This window comes from Cheilinus undulatus, linkage group 8 (assembly GCF_018320785.1).
Source record: "Cheilinus undulatus linkage group 8, ASM1832078v1, whole genome shotgun sequence".
Classification (NCBI taxonomy): domain Eukaryota; kingdom Metazoa; phylum Chordata; class Actinopteri; order Labriformes; family Labridae; genus Cheilinus; species Cheilinus undulatus.
The window spans coordinates 39,330,667-39,347,828 of record NC_054872.1 but is presented as its reverse complement, the minus strand read 5'-3'; the positions used below and the strand labels follow the sequence as shown (position 1 = coordinate 39,347,828).

General features: G+C 39.6%; 1 protein-coding gene across 4 annotated transcripts; it reads left to right on the top strand.

Moving 5' to 3' along the window:
• The first annotated feature begins 757 nt into the window (after positions 1–757).
• On the top strand, positions 758–15,531 carry si:dkeyp-97a10.2. Of its 4 annotated transcripts, XM_041793284.1 has the most exons (6): positions 758–1,040; positions 1,515–1,577; positions 3,608–3,973; positions 9,151–9,390; positions 12,776–12,872; positions 13,157–15,531. In XM_041793284.1, exons 2-6 carry the CDS (start codon positions 1,526–1,528, stop codon positions 13,215–13,217), a joined length of 816 nt encoding a protein of 271 aa, XP_041649218.1. In that variant the 5' UTR covers positions 758–1,040; positions 1,515–1,525; the 3' UTR covers positions 13,218–15,531. The 4 variants fall into 4 exon arrangements, with proteins under 4 accessions (XP_041649218.1, XP_041649217.1, XP_041649216.1 ...); XM_041793283.1 differs by lacking the exon at positions 12,776–12,872 and having other exon boundaries at positions 1,518–1,577; XM_041793282.1 differs by lacking the exon at positions 12,776–12,872.
• The last annotated feature ends 1,631 nt before the right edge of the window (positions 15,532–17,162 follow it).

Genomic DNA, 17,162 nt, shown 5'->3' with positions numbered 1-17,162 from the left:
TTCGTAAAGGACTCAGTGACTTGTCGTGTAAAAGGTGCTATATCACATAAACTTAACTTCCACTTAATCACTAAAATGACTATATCTTGAGGCCCCTTTGAGAATAAGGCCCCAGGTACATACACACCTTTCCAAATGGTAAAACCACTAATGTTTGTGTCAGTCACAAAACTAAATGAGAAGCCTATTTTCTGTCTTTTAATATTAGTTTTTTCTGCAGAACTTTGCCAGAGACAAAAAAAAGATGAATTTGTATGAATTCCCCTTGAAGGTATCGCTCAGTTGCATGCAAGACAATTATTGAAAACAAAAATAAGAATAGAGTAATTCATGTATTACCCCCTCTTTTACAATCCAAAGCGAAGACAGAGTGTATTATTGTGTCTGCAGGGCAAACAGTGTACGTGCTGGATAAGAAGCCCGCAGTACAAAGCTTATTTCATAAGACTGAGTTTCAACATTGTCACTGGCTTCCCTTCTGAAGAATACTGCTGCATTTATCTCTGTTTACAAACAGCAACAACAGTGGTGCGAAAAACCCATATTGAACATGTTGCATTGTGGGATTGAAGTGTAAGGCACAGGTCAGGAAATGCTGGGAATGAGGAGGGGAAGGTTGTACAATGGAAAGTACACTCATTTTAAAAACACAAAAGCAGACAGAAGCATTTACTGTACAGGAAAGCAGGGGTGGGGGAGTCAAAGGGGGGGAGGAAGCTGCATGAACACAAGGTGACGCCTACAGTGCTAACTCACACTGACTGGACCTGACAGGCAGAGAAAAAGGCCGGAGAGAGGCGAGGAAAGTCCTGAAACATTTTGCTTTACTCGCTGTTTGATGTTGTTAGCACTGACAGCTGTAGATCGAGGAACTGTCATCTGTAACTGGATTATTCTTGCAATGCAATGGCAACCGCTTTGAAGAAACTGTTTTATTTTGGGCCATAAATCTAGATCACACTGCACCCAAAACCTTTAAAGAACATTAAGAGTGCTAGAGCGCTGGCTTTGACTGTTTTTCTTCTTCCAACTTTGGAGAGGTAAGTGAACCTCACTCTTTCTTTTTTGTAACTTCAAGGTAAACATTGCAGGGAGTTCTGGGTTATATATTGAATGCATGCAGGCTGGGTAGGGTTGTGTTCCTGCACGCCTATCAGAGCTTCCTCTCTGTGTGTTTTTTGTTGTAGCAGCTGTGCTTCAGGGGGTTCATTTTAGTTTTTGGCACTGAACTCGTCCCCTACCTTGTTCCAAGTTCGCTGCAGTGCCAGTGCTGCTGTTCTTTGGCTACTTCACAAACAAATTAAGAAAGAAGGGAGAATACCCTAAACATTTGGATTGCATTTTTAATAGAGCGGACATGCTTCTTTAATTGTTTTTTACTCTCGTTTCAATTTCCCTTCCTCTCCGGAGGTGGTATGATTATTCCTGTACCCATGCTGAAGAAGAACAGGGGAGTAATGGTGTACAGTTGTTGAGGTCATGGACAAACCCGTCTCTCTGTTTTTTGTCTGCAGCAGCAGGTGTTATGGATCTACAGCATTTCCTGAGCTGCAGAGTTGCCCTGCTGCTTCTCTTGAGTAAGGCTCTTTTTTTGTTGTTGTTGTATCCCAGCATCCTAATGATTTCTGTTTAAAGCCCTGCATGAAACTGCAAGAGAAAAACAAAATATTTTCCTGTTTGCAAGACAGAGCAAGCAGCCTCCTTTTATTTTCTGAGAAGACAAAGAAAGCTCAAGGCTGCGATTACATGATGCACAACAATTTGCATCCAGACGATCTTCTCTAAAACAGAATTTTGTCAAATTTCTTGCATTATTTACGTCGCTTCTATCTTTTGCTTGTGAATTTAGTTATGATTAATACTCCATGCGGTATTATGCAAAAAGACTTAGCAGGTCCACTGGAGTTTTGACACAGATTTTAGGGGTTTTGATGCGGTTTGATGGATATCGCATTAGGCATGGCTGTCATGCGCTATAAATCATCGCTTGACATTGTTTGACAAGAAGCAGCCATACATATTCATAAGGTACCTCCTGAGGCATCCTAAGTGTTCACTTCTGACCCAGCAGTGCAGACCATACAAAGGCCAAAAGGTCCAAATTAATGACTGTGGCTCCTGCTTGGCATCTGAATAGAAATACAGTGCCTATAAGAACATACCCCTTGGATGTTTTACTCTTCTATTGATTTTAAAGATCAATAAGAGTCGTTTAACTTGGCTTTGTGCCAGAAAAAATAAATAAATAAATAAACAAAAAATAATTTTAAACCTCTGTGATGTCAAAGTGAAAACAGATTTCTCCAAGGTAATGTTATTAAAACTAAAATATTGAATGTAAAATCAAATGCAATTGCATTAATACTCACCCCCTCAAGTTAGTATCTAGTAGAGTCACCTTTGGCTGCAATCACAGCACTGAGTCTGTGTGGATAGGTTTCAACCATGCTTGCACATCTGGACACTGTAATTTTATTCCATTCTTCTTTGCAAAACTGCTCAAGCTCTGCACAGGGATCGGGCGTGAACAGCCCTTTTCAAGTCCAGCTACAAATTCTCTATTGGGCTTTGAGTCGGCCACTCAAGAACATTCACCTTGTTGTCTTTAAACTATTTTTGTGTAGCTTTCACCATATGCTTCGTGTCAAAAATAAATCTTCTCCCGAGCTGTAGCTCTATTGTAGCAGACTAAATAAGATTTCCATCCAGGAGTTTCCTATATTTTGCTGCATTCATTTTACCCTCTAGCTTTACAAGCCTTCCTTGATGCTGCTGAGAAGCATCCCACAGCATGATGCTTCCATCACTGAGCTTCACAGTGAGGATGGTGTATTTTTTTTAAGTTTTCTTGAAGAACCTGGGCAACAGTTGTTGTATGCAGAGTCTCTCCCATCTCAGCTGCTTAAGCTTGTAACATCGGTGTCTTGGTGGGCTCTCTCACTAGTCTCCTTCTTGCACGGTCACTTAGTTTGTGAGGGCGGCCTGATCCAGGCATTATTTACACATGTGCCAAATTACTTCCATTTTCTGTGATGGATTAAAGTGAACTCCAGTGGATGTTCCCTTGGAAATTTTTCTGTACCAATCCCTTGACTTATACTTTTCAATAACCTTTTTGTTGAGTTGTTTGGGTTCTTTTGTATCCATGGTGTAATGGTAGCCATGAATACTGATCAACCAGTGACTGGACCTCCCAGACAGATGTATTTATACTACAGTCAGTTCAGACACATTCACTGCATTCAGGTTAATCCCCGTTTCACTATTTGTGAGAGTTCTAGCATCACTTAGCTGGACCTCAGTTGAATTAGGTCGCTCACTTAAAAGAGGATAAATATTTATGCAGTCACTGATTTTACAGTACAAATTTTTTTCATTTGAAACTACTTTGAAGAAATCTGTTTTCATTTTGGCATTATGGAGGGGGTTTTCAGAAATGTTTTGGGTACAAAGAGCCAAATTATATTGACCATGATTGATTTATAAATCTAATAAAAGGGTAAAAAATCCAAGAGGGTTAATATTGTTTTTAGGCACTGTAAAAAATGCATAAGGTTTAAGAGATTAAAAGAAAAAAAAAATCAAATGATCAATTTTCTGTTCTCAGTGCCATGTGGGCTCCACTGTATGTCAGTGCACATCCTCAATGAGGCGCCCACATATGCCATCCCCGGTTCCAAGCTGGTCCTGAAAGCCCGCATAGAGCCTGGCCCCCTGGAGGAGATCTCTGCAGTGACCTGGGAACGGGAGCCTGAATCTGGAGTCCCTCTTATCAAAGAGGTTCTGGCCTTGTGCCAGGGCAAAAGCTCCAAGTGTGCTGGTACAAGGCCAAACATCCATGGAAGTATGCAGCAGCAGGAGACGACACTCCAGATTAATGAATACAGCAGCACAGACAGCGGCGTGTACACTTTGACGGTGATGGATCACAGAAACGTCAACACCACGGCACACTGCATCGTCAGGATGTATGGTACAGTATGACACCAGCTAGGGAAGGAAGTCATTGTTGAATGTGGAGTTAACATTGTGTGTGTTTGAAAAAAAAAAGGAGATTAATTGATTCCTCTGTTTGTCTTGTAGTCTAAAAAACAAAACCAGTGCTGGGGTGCCTAAAACATGCATTCTAAATAAAGGTCAGCAAGGGTTGACTGAAATTGTTGTAAAAAGTAGCCACTAATATTAAATTCAGCCTTCTTTTTGCTCTTGATGGAAAAATATGCCCTAGAAATTCAGATTCAGACAACTTTATTTATCCAAAAGGGCAGTTCAGTGTAGACTGCTGCAGGTCGCACACTGTGAAGCGCCCAGAAGCAGAACTGTGCACGGACCAGATAAAAAACACAACATCCAGACTTATTTGCAACCTTGCAAAGCCAGTGGATTAAAGTAGATAATTCTCACACAACTTCACCAACTTCCAAGGTGCATGCAGGATAAAAAAAGTCTTGAAGGAAACAGTAACATCCAGCAACGTGTTAGTTAATAAAGCCACTGGCTCAGCCTGATTCCATGGCTGATAGGGCAGATCCATCTTGCAAAGCTTTATGCAAAAACTTCTTTCCAGGAGAGAATGACCAGACCAGTCAGCGTCACAAGGCAGTTGCTACAGGCGGAGTTTAATCATACTGCAAGCCTGTAAACAATGACTCCTGTTGAAGGAATTAGCTGGCATGTAGCTACAGCGGCAGTATTATCTGAGCTAAACAATATTTCTTTACAAAAGAAGAGCAGAGAACGATGCCAAAAAGTTTTTGTCTTTTTCTTGATCAGCTTTGGAGAGTCTGCTTTGCCAACAGGCTCCACTAATGGTGAACAATGAAAACAGCTGCCTTTCAAGCTCATGTATAGTGTATTCCCTGAGGTGGCACACGCCTACTATGTCACGTGTTCTTACTCTGTTGATAATGAATATAACAGACAGAACATCATCAAAGCATATGGATGTGAAATAAACTTAGCACCATAAGGAAATTTGTGTTTGGTAGATTATTTCTTTGTTGTAACAAGGCTAATGATGATAAAGGCTGCATTTGCGATACAGGCCAAAGTGACTTAATCTGATTCTTTTACTGTTGTCTGTTTTTCAACAAATTTTTGGCAACAAATGTTACATTGAAATCCAACCTTTCCCCTCAGATTTGGGCCACTTTGGTGGTCTGAGCATTGAAGCTTGCAGGGCAAAGACCCTTTCACCTTAAATGTCTTCATTAGTGCCATTTTTGCTTGATTCTTTAAAAAAAGGGCAAATTTGTATTTAATACAAAACTACAACTGGTAATAAATAAAATAAACATTAATAAATAAGTTTGAAAAAAAAATCTGAAGATGTGTTGTACCTGGTTTAATTTTCCATTGTGAAACATGCAAGTGGCGACTGCCACTTCATCTATTCACTGTAATTTGCTTTTATGACCACAGGATTGCACACATTTTGTGAATGAATGGGGTCAACAGTTCTAAGTTTAGCAGAAGTATTATGATACAGTAAGGCCTAACACTAATGTTTCTATGAATAGATGCATGGTCTCTGGGGGTTGAAGGGGTGGCTGTGATTCAATAGGTGGAGTTGGTCATCCCTCAACTGGACCATCATGGGTCCAGACCACAGCACTTGTAGTCAATGATGATGTGTCTTTGGGCAAGACAGTTCACCCCTCAGTGTTCCCACTGCTTGTACATAGATGCATATGAATGGGATTAATTAATACTGTTGGCCGTTCTAAATAATCAGTGTGGATGAAAGGATGAAACCACCACAGCAGCCACAAATTGAGCATATAGCATTAGTACAGGCAGGCCACGAAGTCAAGCCCTGCCATATAATCGAGATCAGCTAATCTCATGCAAGCCCGCTTCAGCTGACGGCCAGCTGATTTGCACTTATGCTACCATATTTAAACTGCTCTAGCCTGGCTACACTTCCCTGCTCCCTCTGCAAGCTGTTTTTGTGACCCTCCTCCACCCTAGCATCTCCTTTATCTTACATCTGACTTAATCAATGTAATTCTGCTGTCATTGATGCCTGCTCTGCTCTGGATTATTTGCTGCTTCTCTCCCTGCCTCAAGCTTTCCTTTTCTGCACAGAAAGAGCAAGAAGTTGTGCTGTTCTTGCTTGGTATTTTCCACGTAGGCTTGTGGAAGTGCAGGGGGTTCCCAGAGCAGCCACGCTGCTATTAAAACCAGCAATAAGAGCAAATTAAACTGCCAATACAGTGGGGACAAAACGAAAGTCATGTGTGTTTCCTGACAGAGTGGTCCTGGCTGAATTCATGCAGACAAATATTAATATGAGTGACACAGCTCACCAATAGAAGTTCCTGTATTCCATCAAAAGCAGTACTGCTGCATCAGACAGAGTCCCCACAACCTAAGTCAGTCAAATTTTGTTCCAAAAACAGGATTACATCCATAGAGATCCATGGACTGGTCTTGCATAATTTAAAACTTACCGTTGTTATTCTCAGTAGTGACAATGCCTTTTTTTAAAGCAGATATCAGCAATGCTACATAGAAAAATGTCAGCGATCCTAGATCCTTTTTGGAGTCTCCAGTTTGAAACAGCCTGGTCTTGTCCTCATCATCAGGTGTGAAATACTCATTTCCTTTTTTATTGTTCTGTCTTTGAACCTTAACCAGCTAAGCCTTCATGCTTTGGTCCAGCTGAGCTTCTAGATAATACCTTCTGGCTAGAGTTATCTACAGATCTCTGTTTCACTTTACAAATTCAGACAGACTTTATAAAGACACCATGTTTGTGCTTATATCTTAAATGGTTCAGAAACAGCATTTTAAAAATGATTGTTATTTTTGTGGAATATAGATGATGAAGCAAAATATGCTTAGTATGCAAATGAAAAGTCCCTTCCATGGCAGCCGGCCAATCAGGGCTGAGCCATTTGAGATTCCACATTTCTTTTACTTCTGGCTTCTGAAAAACTATGGCAATGGACAAAACACCAAAACAGAATTACAGAATGGTCGTCTACCTACCATTTTTTCAATTAAAGAACATAACATGAAGGTAATTAATAATAGTTGATTAAACAATGAAAGCATGCTCTTAGACATTTTTAAGAAACACCACCTATATTCTCATATTTACTTTAGTATGAGACTGAGATTGAACATTTTTCATGTAATGGTAGATTTTTCTAAACTTCTATTTGAGCAGTTCTCATCCTGAGGTTAACTGTAGGAGTTTTACAAGTTATTTTACAACATTGGAACAAAACTCGAAGACAAAAAAAGTTTTTTCCAGTTGGGGCTTGTCTCTACTTATGTTAGAATTTTATAAACATTGCAAAGGCACAAACATTATGCTGCAGACTTATATATAATGGAAATTGTCATATATCACAGCCTTTACTATACATGACTGTGCCCTCTAAAACTTTTTAAGTCCATGATCCCCAGATAAAGGTACTAGAGACCGGGGACTCCCACTGTACCTGAAGGTGGTTGAACATAGTTATGCCCAATCAAGAATAGTCATGTGCTGACAAGGCTGCCCATACGGGGGGATAAACGGGAGAGCTTTCTGGGGCCCAGCCAAACTGGGGGCCCATGAAGGTCAGCAAAATCATGGTCCATTATAATGATTAGATGTGGTATCCATATTTTATAGTTAGCCTGAATAATAACCACTCTTATTAAAGAAACAAATTTCTTTTTTTATACATTTGAGTAGTAAATGGGTTAAAAATAGCTAAAATTGTTTAACGATGGAAAAAAATGGTGGAAAAATTGGTGAAATTGGATTTTAAAAGTAGCAGAAAAGGGCTAGAAGTGGCAAAAGATAGCCAAAAAATGGCAAAAATGGGTTTAAGTGGTGAAAACAGGCATAAAAAGTGGTAAGGCAGATTAAAAAGTGCCTGAAATGGCTTTGAGGTGGCAAAATGGGTAGAAATTTAGTGTAATGGGATGAAAGTTTGAATATAAACTGGCAAAAATGGGTATACTGAGGTGGAACAATAGGCAGAGATGGGCAGAAATGGGTTAAACGGTGATTAAATGGGCATATTAAATAGTGAAATGTGGTTAAAGTGGGTAAAAATGGGTGTAAAAGATTGGTTTGTTGGTTAATAGTTGCAATACTTTGTTGACAGAGGCAACAATAGATGAAAATGGGAAGAAATGGTTGAGAAGGGGCAAAAACAGGCAGAAAAAAGTAGTGGAAATGGTTTTAAGTGGCAAAAATGTGTTAAAACTGGCAAAACTGGCGGGAAAAAGTGATGAAAACAGGTTAAAATTTGGCAACATTGGTGTTAAGTAGCAACAGTGTAATTTAAAAGATATTCTTAGTTTTTTAAAGCATCTCGAGACCCCCTCTTATTGTCTCATGACCTCCAAGAGGGTCCTGACCCCAACATTGAGAACCACTGCTCTAAAACAGAGCATCGACTAGCAGATCAGGACCTAAAAGCTGGTTGCAGAGTTTGTTTCAGTCGGTCACAAAAGTGTGCCTGAAAATAACTTCATGCAGGAACACTCAGGGTCAGGGTATGTGGAAATAGTCTTATATAGATATCATCATAAGGTTGTGATATAAAAGCAGAAATACTTCAAATACTCATCAGCCTAGGCCCTTTTTCTGTGCTGAATCAAGCTATTACTAACAGTATAGTGGTAAATGTGTTTTAAATCTGGCCAGCCTGCATTGTTTCTGTCTGATAGTGGATTTCCTTAGTTAGAATTAAAACACTTGAAATTAAATTTGTCTTTAGGCTTCACTCCCACAATCCGTCTTTTGTTTCCGTGCTTCTTGACTATTCTGCCCTCGTTGTAGCGTTTTTTCCTTTTCTGTCAAAGCGTCTATGCTCTCTCCCTCATCCGTCTGCTCTAACAGTATCAATTCATCAGCTCCTCTCTCTCCTCTACATCTGCTCTCTCAGCTTCCAGGGTTTTCCATCATCTCGTTCTCCGACATTATGCCTCACTCTGCGGTCTCATTATTGTCTCTGAAACGGAGCCAGTTTCTCCTGACAGCGTTAAACGTCTCCCATGATTCTTTGAGCTGGACCCTCTCAGACAGCCATACGCCATTATTCTTATTTTATGACAGACAAGAACACCTCACATCTCCTTGTTTCTGAGTTTTAACCTCCATCCAGATCACTTTCCCTCATATTTCTCCGTCTGTCCGTACAGAAGCGGTGCACCATGTCTCCGTCAGCATCAACGTGTCTCACTCCTCACTGGTTTGTGGCGAGGCCTGGGGGACGGAGCCACACTTCAGCTGGCTACATGAGAGAGTTGCCATCACTCAGACTGTGGGGACGGTCTCTAAAGATGGAACGACGCTGTTTGTGACCATGAAGCCTTTCTGTGGACACTTCACCTGCATGGTCAGCAACAAGCTGGGCCACAGTACTGCCACCTACACTGCAGGTATATGACCCAGCAGTAAAAAGATTGAAGAATATTGCCCAGAGCATTCGTAAGATATCAGGCTCATACAAAAGGAATGAACATAAGGCCAAGTTACTTTAGACTTTGAGCTGCAACCTCTGAAATCTTAAAAGTCAAACGGTGCAAAATTTAAAGACAGTCCCTTAAAGTTTTCTTGGGAAATTGCATTCAGAAGCAAGGACTGAACACAAGCCACACTGACCTTGACTTTTGTCCCAAAGTGTTTTTGAGATACTGCACTCACAATCAAGGGATAAAGATGAGGCCTACAAATTTGACCCTTGACCTTGTATATTCAAAATTCAATAAGTTCATACCTGAGTCAGGTTGGATGATTGTGCAAAGTTTAAGAAAAATCCCTTAAAGCATTCTTGAGATATTGTGTATAGAGCAAGAGAAGAACATGAGGCCTAATGATTGCCATATACTTGACTTTCACCAAGGACTCTAAAGTTTAACATGTTTAACCTTGAGCCAGAGCAGCATTCGTGCAAACTGTGAAGAAAATCACTTGAAGTATTGTCTGAAATCTTGTTCAAAGTAAGGGATGAAAATGAGGCCAAATGACCTTGAACTATGCCATTTTACCTCCAAAATGAGGTTAGGCCCCAAGTCAGAGTGGACATTTCCACCAAGTCTACAGTCAAAAGCAAGAGATGAACATTAGGCCCACATATCTTGGCCTTTGATCTACAATCACCAAAATCTAAAAATTACTTTAAAGCATCCTTCAGATATACGGCATATGAGTAAGGAATAAACATGAGGCCCAATGACCTTTTTGGAAATTTTGACCAATAACCACTTGACCCAGAGATTCCAAAATTTGGCATGTTAAACCTTGAGTCAGATTGGACATTTTGTGCTAACTTTGAAGAAAATCCCTTAACTCATTGAGTGCCAGCCCTTTTATAAAATGGAAAGTGGCTTGTGCCAGCGTTTTTGGCCATTTTGAGTCATCTTTTAAGATCCACAGATTATTTTGTACTATGACTCTGAAAACACCGAATAGCTCAAATGAACGGAGAAACTTCTATTTCATCATGGAAAAAAAACGTTTGTTTGCAGCTTTTTCCATTCTTCATTTATCTTAAATTGAATAGAGGCTAGTTTCTTCAAAAGACCACTTTTTTTCTAGAAAGCTGAGAAAAATGCATTTTTGTGAAAGAGAGTCTGTCAAGCAAAACAATGATTTGAATGTTATAATTTTGCCTTCAATGACAGACAAGAAAATTGTATTACAAATGTGTTTTATTGTAAAATAAATAAATAGATATAAAAAAAATACATAATACAAATACACGGGACCCCTGATACACCCACGTCCTCTCCTGCTTGCGTGTCCCCTGTCACTGCCTGTAAATCATAGAAATAATGTAATATGGAATATGTTATATACGTTATATACAGTGCTTAACAAATTTATTAGACCACCTGTCTTAGAGACCATCCTGCATCATGAAGTGCTTTAATGGGGACTCTTTCATTTTCAGTGAGCTCTCCATGTTTTACTATTTTGAACAGGAATGAGGAATTTCAAACTGAATTCACCTTTTTAAACCCAAATTTGAGCCGGCTCACTGGGCTTCTCTGAGGGGTCAGAAATTAATCAAGCATAACATTCAACCACTGAAACTTATTTTTCTGTTCAGGTATGCAAGTCAATAACTATAATTTGACATATTAATCAAGAAGTATTAATGTGCTTTACTATTTTTTCAGGTTTTTTGTAAATCAGAAAATTTGAAAAGTCATGGATAACAATAATAATTATATTTTAGCATTAAAAATATCATTTCGGTTAAAGAGCTTCTACATATTGGTTTATTAACCATTGCAGAAACATAAAAAATGATTTTGGTTTTACCAATTTTTGCCAATGCTGTTAATTTAGGGCAGCGGTGGCATAAACCTTACTTTGGGTGGTGGTCTAATAAATTTGTTAAGCACTGTATATAATATTTAATCTATAATATAGAAATGTTTTTGTTCTTACCTCTTTTCTGCCAACAGACGGTGTTGCAGAACTTCATGGGGCTTGCTCTTCTCTCAAGTCTGCTTCTGAAATCACAGGAACGTATGAGTGATGGTTTCATTCGATTAATTTGGCTGAATAATTTGTGGGATCCTAACGTTAACTTACCTCCACTGCTCCGAGACGGAGAACAAGATCCACTCCGCTCACTCGGCAGCCATTCCTCAGAGTCTGGCTCAAAAAAGTCTGTCTCTGAAGTGTCATCACTGTATGCATCAGCTGGCCAGCGGATGCCTTTTTTCTCCGACGCACGGGGGGAGACCTCACGGCATTCTTTAGCCTCTTGGCCAGCCGAGGCAGATGAATGACACCGCTGATTCCTGGATTCGCTGTAGCTCAGTTCAGTCGGTTTCAGTGAGCAACCGATTTCTCACTCAGAAGTTTAAAGTTTGCATTTTGTTCCGATACTGAATATTATATAAGTTTTAGCTTAGATTTCCTCCGTTCTGATCGCTCTGATCTCAGTGGCTTTGATCTACCGTCTCTTCCATGTTCCGACCACGTACCCTAGAAGCCCCAAAATTACTCACAGGGAGCGTGAGAGCACCCCCTTGTGCCAGCCGCCGAAAAAACACTGACGTATATATAAGTCAATGGCACTCAGTGAGTTCAAGTGTCCTTCTTATGTTAGGTTTATATGCAAGGGCTGAGCATGATGCCCAATGAAAATGACCTTTGACCTCATACTTCAGAAAATTGGTAAGTTCAGCCATCAATCTGAGTGGAGATTCGTGCAAAGTTAAGAAACTGACAGATGGGTGGATCAAAGAGATGGATGGATAACTCACAAACATAGACAGTTTTTGTTTATTGTCATTGAGTTCCCTTGACTCTATGTTTTTTATTGCTTTTCCAGCTGATTGTGGTACATAAATCATCATTATTTGTCTCAACAACTTTTTTGGATTAAAGAAGCGTAAGGGTGTCTACAACATACTTTAAGCCAGCTGACTTTTTTGTCACAGACCTAAAGAAATCATTCTCTGCTATCCCGCCCTTCATGTCTATCATGAGCCATGTCCTGGTTGCACTTTGTTCTGTGTATTATATCACTGCTGGTGTTACAGTGATAAAGGATTTTCTTGGGTATGATCAATAAATCACTACTACCAGTACTACTACACCTGTTATCACTGCTGCTAAACAGGCGAGACAAATGCATTCTCGTGTCTAACAAAAGGTGTGATGATCCTTAAAGGGTGTTTCAGGAAACCTCTTGTTAGCTCATGGTGTTTCACTCAGCTTTGCTGGCATACTGCAGAGAACCTTTTTAGCATGACTTGTGATTTTTTTTTTTGTCATCATTGGTGTCTAATTTCTGTTTGACAGCACCTTGTGAGACAGAGGGCAGAGGGACGGTGGCGGTCGTGGTGTGTCTCGTGCTCCTGCTGCTGGTCGCAGGAGTGCTGGCATTTCTGCTGTGGAGGTACCGTAGTGGCAGAAGCAGACACAAATCTCATTTCAGACAAGATGATAAAGCCATATAGAGGGAGAAAATAAGCCTCTGGTAGTCAATGCTTTGGAAAGAACATAAAAAAAGTAAGGGTAAAAAATGAAAACAGAAAAATGCAGCTCGTGTAATCCTTGGAATAAGTGACACACATGAGGCATGACAGCTCGAGCTGTGTTTGCTGACATAACAAACGTCATGCCAATTTGAACCACTGTCTCTGCTTCTTGATCTAAATGGGACGTTCGCTTTCTTTTCAGGAAGCACAGGCACAATAACAGGGGGGAGAGGCTGCAGGAACATTTGGATGACGACATCTGAAAGACGACCAAAGACGCACGTCTGCTACTCAAAGGCCTCAGGGAGGAGACCAGGAAATGGACAAAGCTGTGAGGGAGGAACTTCCTGGCCTGTGAGCAGTATGACCTTACACTGAAACAATGTGAAGAGTGAACTGCTTACAGGCAAATATGATCAGATAACTTTAAATGGTTGTTTAGCTTGATGAGCAAGCGTTATCTTTGCACTGCCTCCTGCTGGACTGCACCTGTTGCTGTGTGATGAATTAAAGCCTCTGGAAATCTGTGAAAAAGTATTCGCCCTCTTCCTAATTTCTTATTTTCTTGCATATTTGTCTCGCTTAAATGTTTCAGACCCTGAAACACATTTTAGTATTAGACAAAGGTAACTCAAGTAAATACAAAATGCAGTTTTTAAATAATGATTTCCCTTATTATGGGAAAAAGCCATTCAAACCTCCCTGTCCCTATGTGTAAAAGTAACATCCCCTTAAACCTAATAACTGGTTGTGCCACCCTTGGCGGCAACAACTGCAAGCAAGCTTGTGACAACCGAGTCTTTAACATCACTGTGGAGGAATTTTGGCCTACTCATCTTGGCAGAATTTTTTTAAATTCAGCCTTGTTAGGGGTTTTTGAGCATGAATGGGCTGTTTAAGGTCATGGCACAACAGCTCAACTGAATTTAAGTCCAGTCTTTGACTAGGCCACTCCAAAACCTTCCTTTATTCTTCAATCCACTCCGATCATTGTCCTGCTGCATAACCCAAGTGTTCCTAAGTATGAGGTCATGAATCAATGGCCAGACATTCTCCTTCAAGATTTTCTGGTCTAGAGCAGAATTCATGGTTCCATCAATTATGGCAAGAAGCCCAGGACCTGAAGCAGCAAAGTAGCCCCATACTATCACTCTACCACCACCATGTTTGACTGTTGGTATGATGTTCTTTCATTGAAACTCTGTGTTAGTTTTACTCCAGATGTAGATGCACACCTTCCAGAAAGTTCAGCTTCTGTTCTCGTCAGTCCAGAACATTTTCCTAAAAATCTTGGGGATCATCAGGGTGGTTTTTTTTGGGAAATGTGAGATGAGCCTTTGCACTCTTTTTGGTCAGTAGTGCTTTAGGCCTTGGAAATCTTCCATTTTTACCCAGTCTCTTTCTTATTGTTGAATCATGAACCTAAACTGAGTCAAGTGAGGCCTGCAGGTCTCCTGGATGAGTCGTCAATACGCTCTTGGAGTAATTTTGGTGGGCAGGCCACTCCTGGGAAGGTTCAAGTTTTCTCCAGCGAACCATTGTGGATAATGGCTCTCACAATGGTTCGCTTTCATTTGAGTCCCAAAGCCATAGAAATAGTTTTGTAATGCTTTTGAGACTGCTAGATGTCAACAACTTTGTTTCTCATCTTTTTCTAGATTTTGGCATGATGCATTGTTTTTTGAGAGCTTTTTTAACCTACTTCACTTTGTCAGACACATTCTATTAAAGCGATTTTTATTCAGCAGGTCTAACAGTAACTGGTCTGTATGAGGCTGGCGAAATTGAACTTTCCTGAAAAAATGTGGTTAATCACTGTGGATTCATGATTTATAAGTACATTTTGATGGATTTTTTCCCTAAAAAAATAATTTAAAAAATATCTTGTATTTACTCAGGCTATTTAAATTTGTTTGATGATCTGAAACATTTCTGTGTGACAAGTATACAAATAAAGAAATCAGGAAGGGGGCAAATATTTTATCATGGGACTGTATAATCTGCAACTTTCTGAGTAGATTTCTGGTCAGTGTTGCACTTAAGTACCAGTGTCTCAGACCAAAACAAAGCTGTCCCTCAGAGTACTACTTCCACCCCTCCCTCAGTCAGTACATTTACATGCACGGTAAAAACAAGTTGGTTAAAATTTAGTCAGGCGGTGGTTTCAGTATTCATGCACAGTGGAAGAACTGATTTAATGACTGGAGTATGTCTGACTCTGCAACTGGAGGTAGTGATGTGCACCTTTTCAGTTACCATGGACCTTCTGATTGACCCTGCTAACCATTCTCTCAAAACTGTGTAGGATCAGTCGAGTTAACATTTTAACTTTGCTTAGAAGAGCATGTGGGAGAGGGGTAATGTTGCATTTAACTGCTGGTGTCAATGTGAAAACATTCATTTGTCTCTTATATGCTCACTCTTTTATACAAAAACACATATTACAGAGAACAGGAATACTCCAATGATTTTTATTTCCAGAGGCTTTAAGAAAACATTTTGTATATACTGCACTTTGCATCTAAACCTACTTTATTTGCTGTATTGCATTAATAATAAAATCCCTTCAAAAATGTGGCTAAAGAGTTATTTTGTTAATCAAAAGATGTGGTTTAAAAGACACTTTTAGTTTGAGCACAGACTGGGCTGGCTTTAGTACGGACATGGGCGCTGCATTGTGAAGAGAAGTTAGGATGATTCAAAGGGCCCATAAATGAGTGAGAGCCAAAGAATATTGGTTAATTTTCTTAAATATATAGCCTAGTTTTAAAATGTCCATGAGGCCCCAAATTCTTAGGCGCAGCCCTGAATGACTCATAATAGAGAGAAAAAGACACAGAGAGGCTGTAATTTGTTCCTCTGAGTCACTTCACTTGAAATAATTACTCCAATTCCCAAAAGCACAAGGACTTTTTAAAAAAAAATGTGAATATTTTGGAGACTTTTTGTCACATAATGATTTTTTTTTATTCTTTAGTCCCAACAAGATGGGAGAACAGATTTGTACAAAAAAAACCTTAGTTACTTTGTTCTTTGTAGTCCCAAAACTTGATTTTTAAATGAAGAGACATTGCTGCAACATGCATATTCTTATTGCCCAGTTGTCCTGAACAAAAGGATGTTGAGAGCTTGACTGTGTTTTTTTTTTTAAGACAAAAGATCCAGACGAGACACAATGATTAGAAAAATACCTTACTGGCCAGAGAGTTAAAGGGCCAATGCACATAGAAATCCCTGGAGGCTAATGCCACTTACTGTTGCCCGGTGCCTAATACGACCCAACCTCAAAAACATTGAAATATCCCTTTAAGTTCAAATTTCCAAGGTTGTTATATACTGGCTTGAATTGAATATCAATCCTGACACAAGAACTCATCAGAGCAAAGAAATGTGTGTACCTTTAGTCAGCTGCTGGGTTGGGATTTATTATATTTTTCATTGGAAAAGTAATGGGAGTTATCACACTTTTCATTTCCCAGACACTGTTGAGAAAAATGACACCTCCAACATGTTTTTGTATTATTTTGCTTCTTCTGGGACATAAGTGGACTGTAACACCTAGTTATGTGACACATGAAAGAAAACAAACCACCAGATAAAATTATGTATAAAAAATGTAATAGAGTATTTTACTGAAGAGAATTTCTCGTTTGGAGGTCCTTATTATGTGTTTGATGAATGCAGGTTATATTTTGTTGTTCCAAAGCTTCATCTCTTTTGGTTTCAGCTACCTATAGTCCTAACCCACACTAATTTTAACTTTATGGATTTTTCAGGCTGATTTATCTCATCAGATCTCTTAAAAAACATTTCTTTATTTTTTCTCTTGTTAAAGTATTCAGGGTTATAACAAAAAACTGCAAATGGTGTGTGAAGATAACAGCCAGGTTATTATCCACAGTGTCAACATTAACTTTTATAGCTCTCCCATCGCACCACGTTAGAAATAAACCCTCTAACCCCCCACCAGTGTTATGGTTTCTCTGCAGAGCTATCCTGGACCACATGGAGGAAGTGAGACCAAAGGAGCCAAAGGCCAAATGCAAGACAAATCGGATCACGTGTGTGGGAGGAAAAAGCAATTGAACATCTGCCATGAAAGTTAAGGTGTGCCACAGGGAGTTTCAGCCAAAGACATCTTTCTATGCCAATAATTTGAAATATATCAAAGAAAAGACGCTTCATTTGCAGCTACAAAAGTCTTCAAT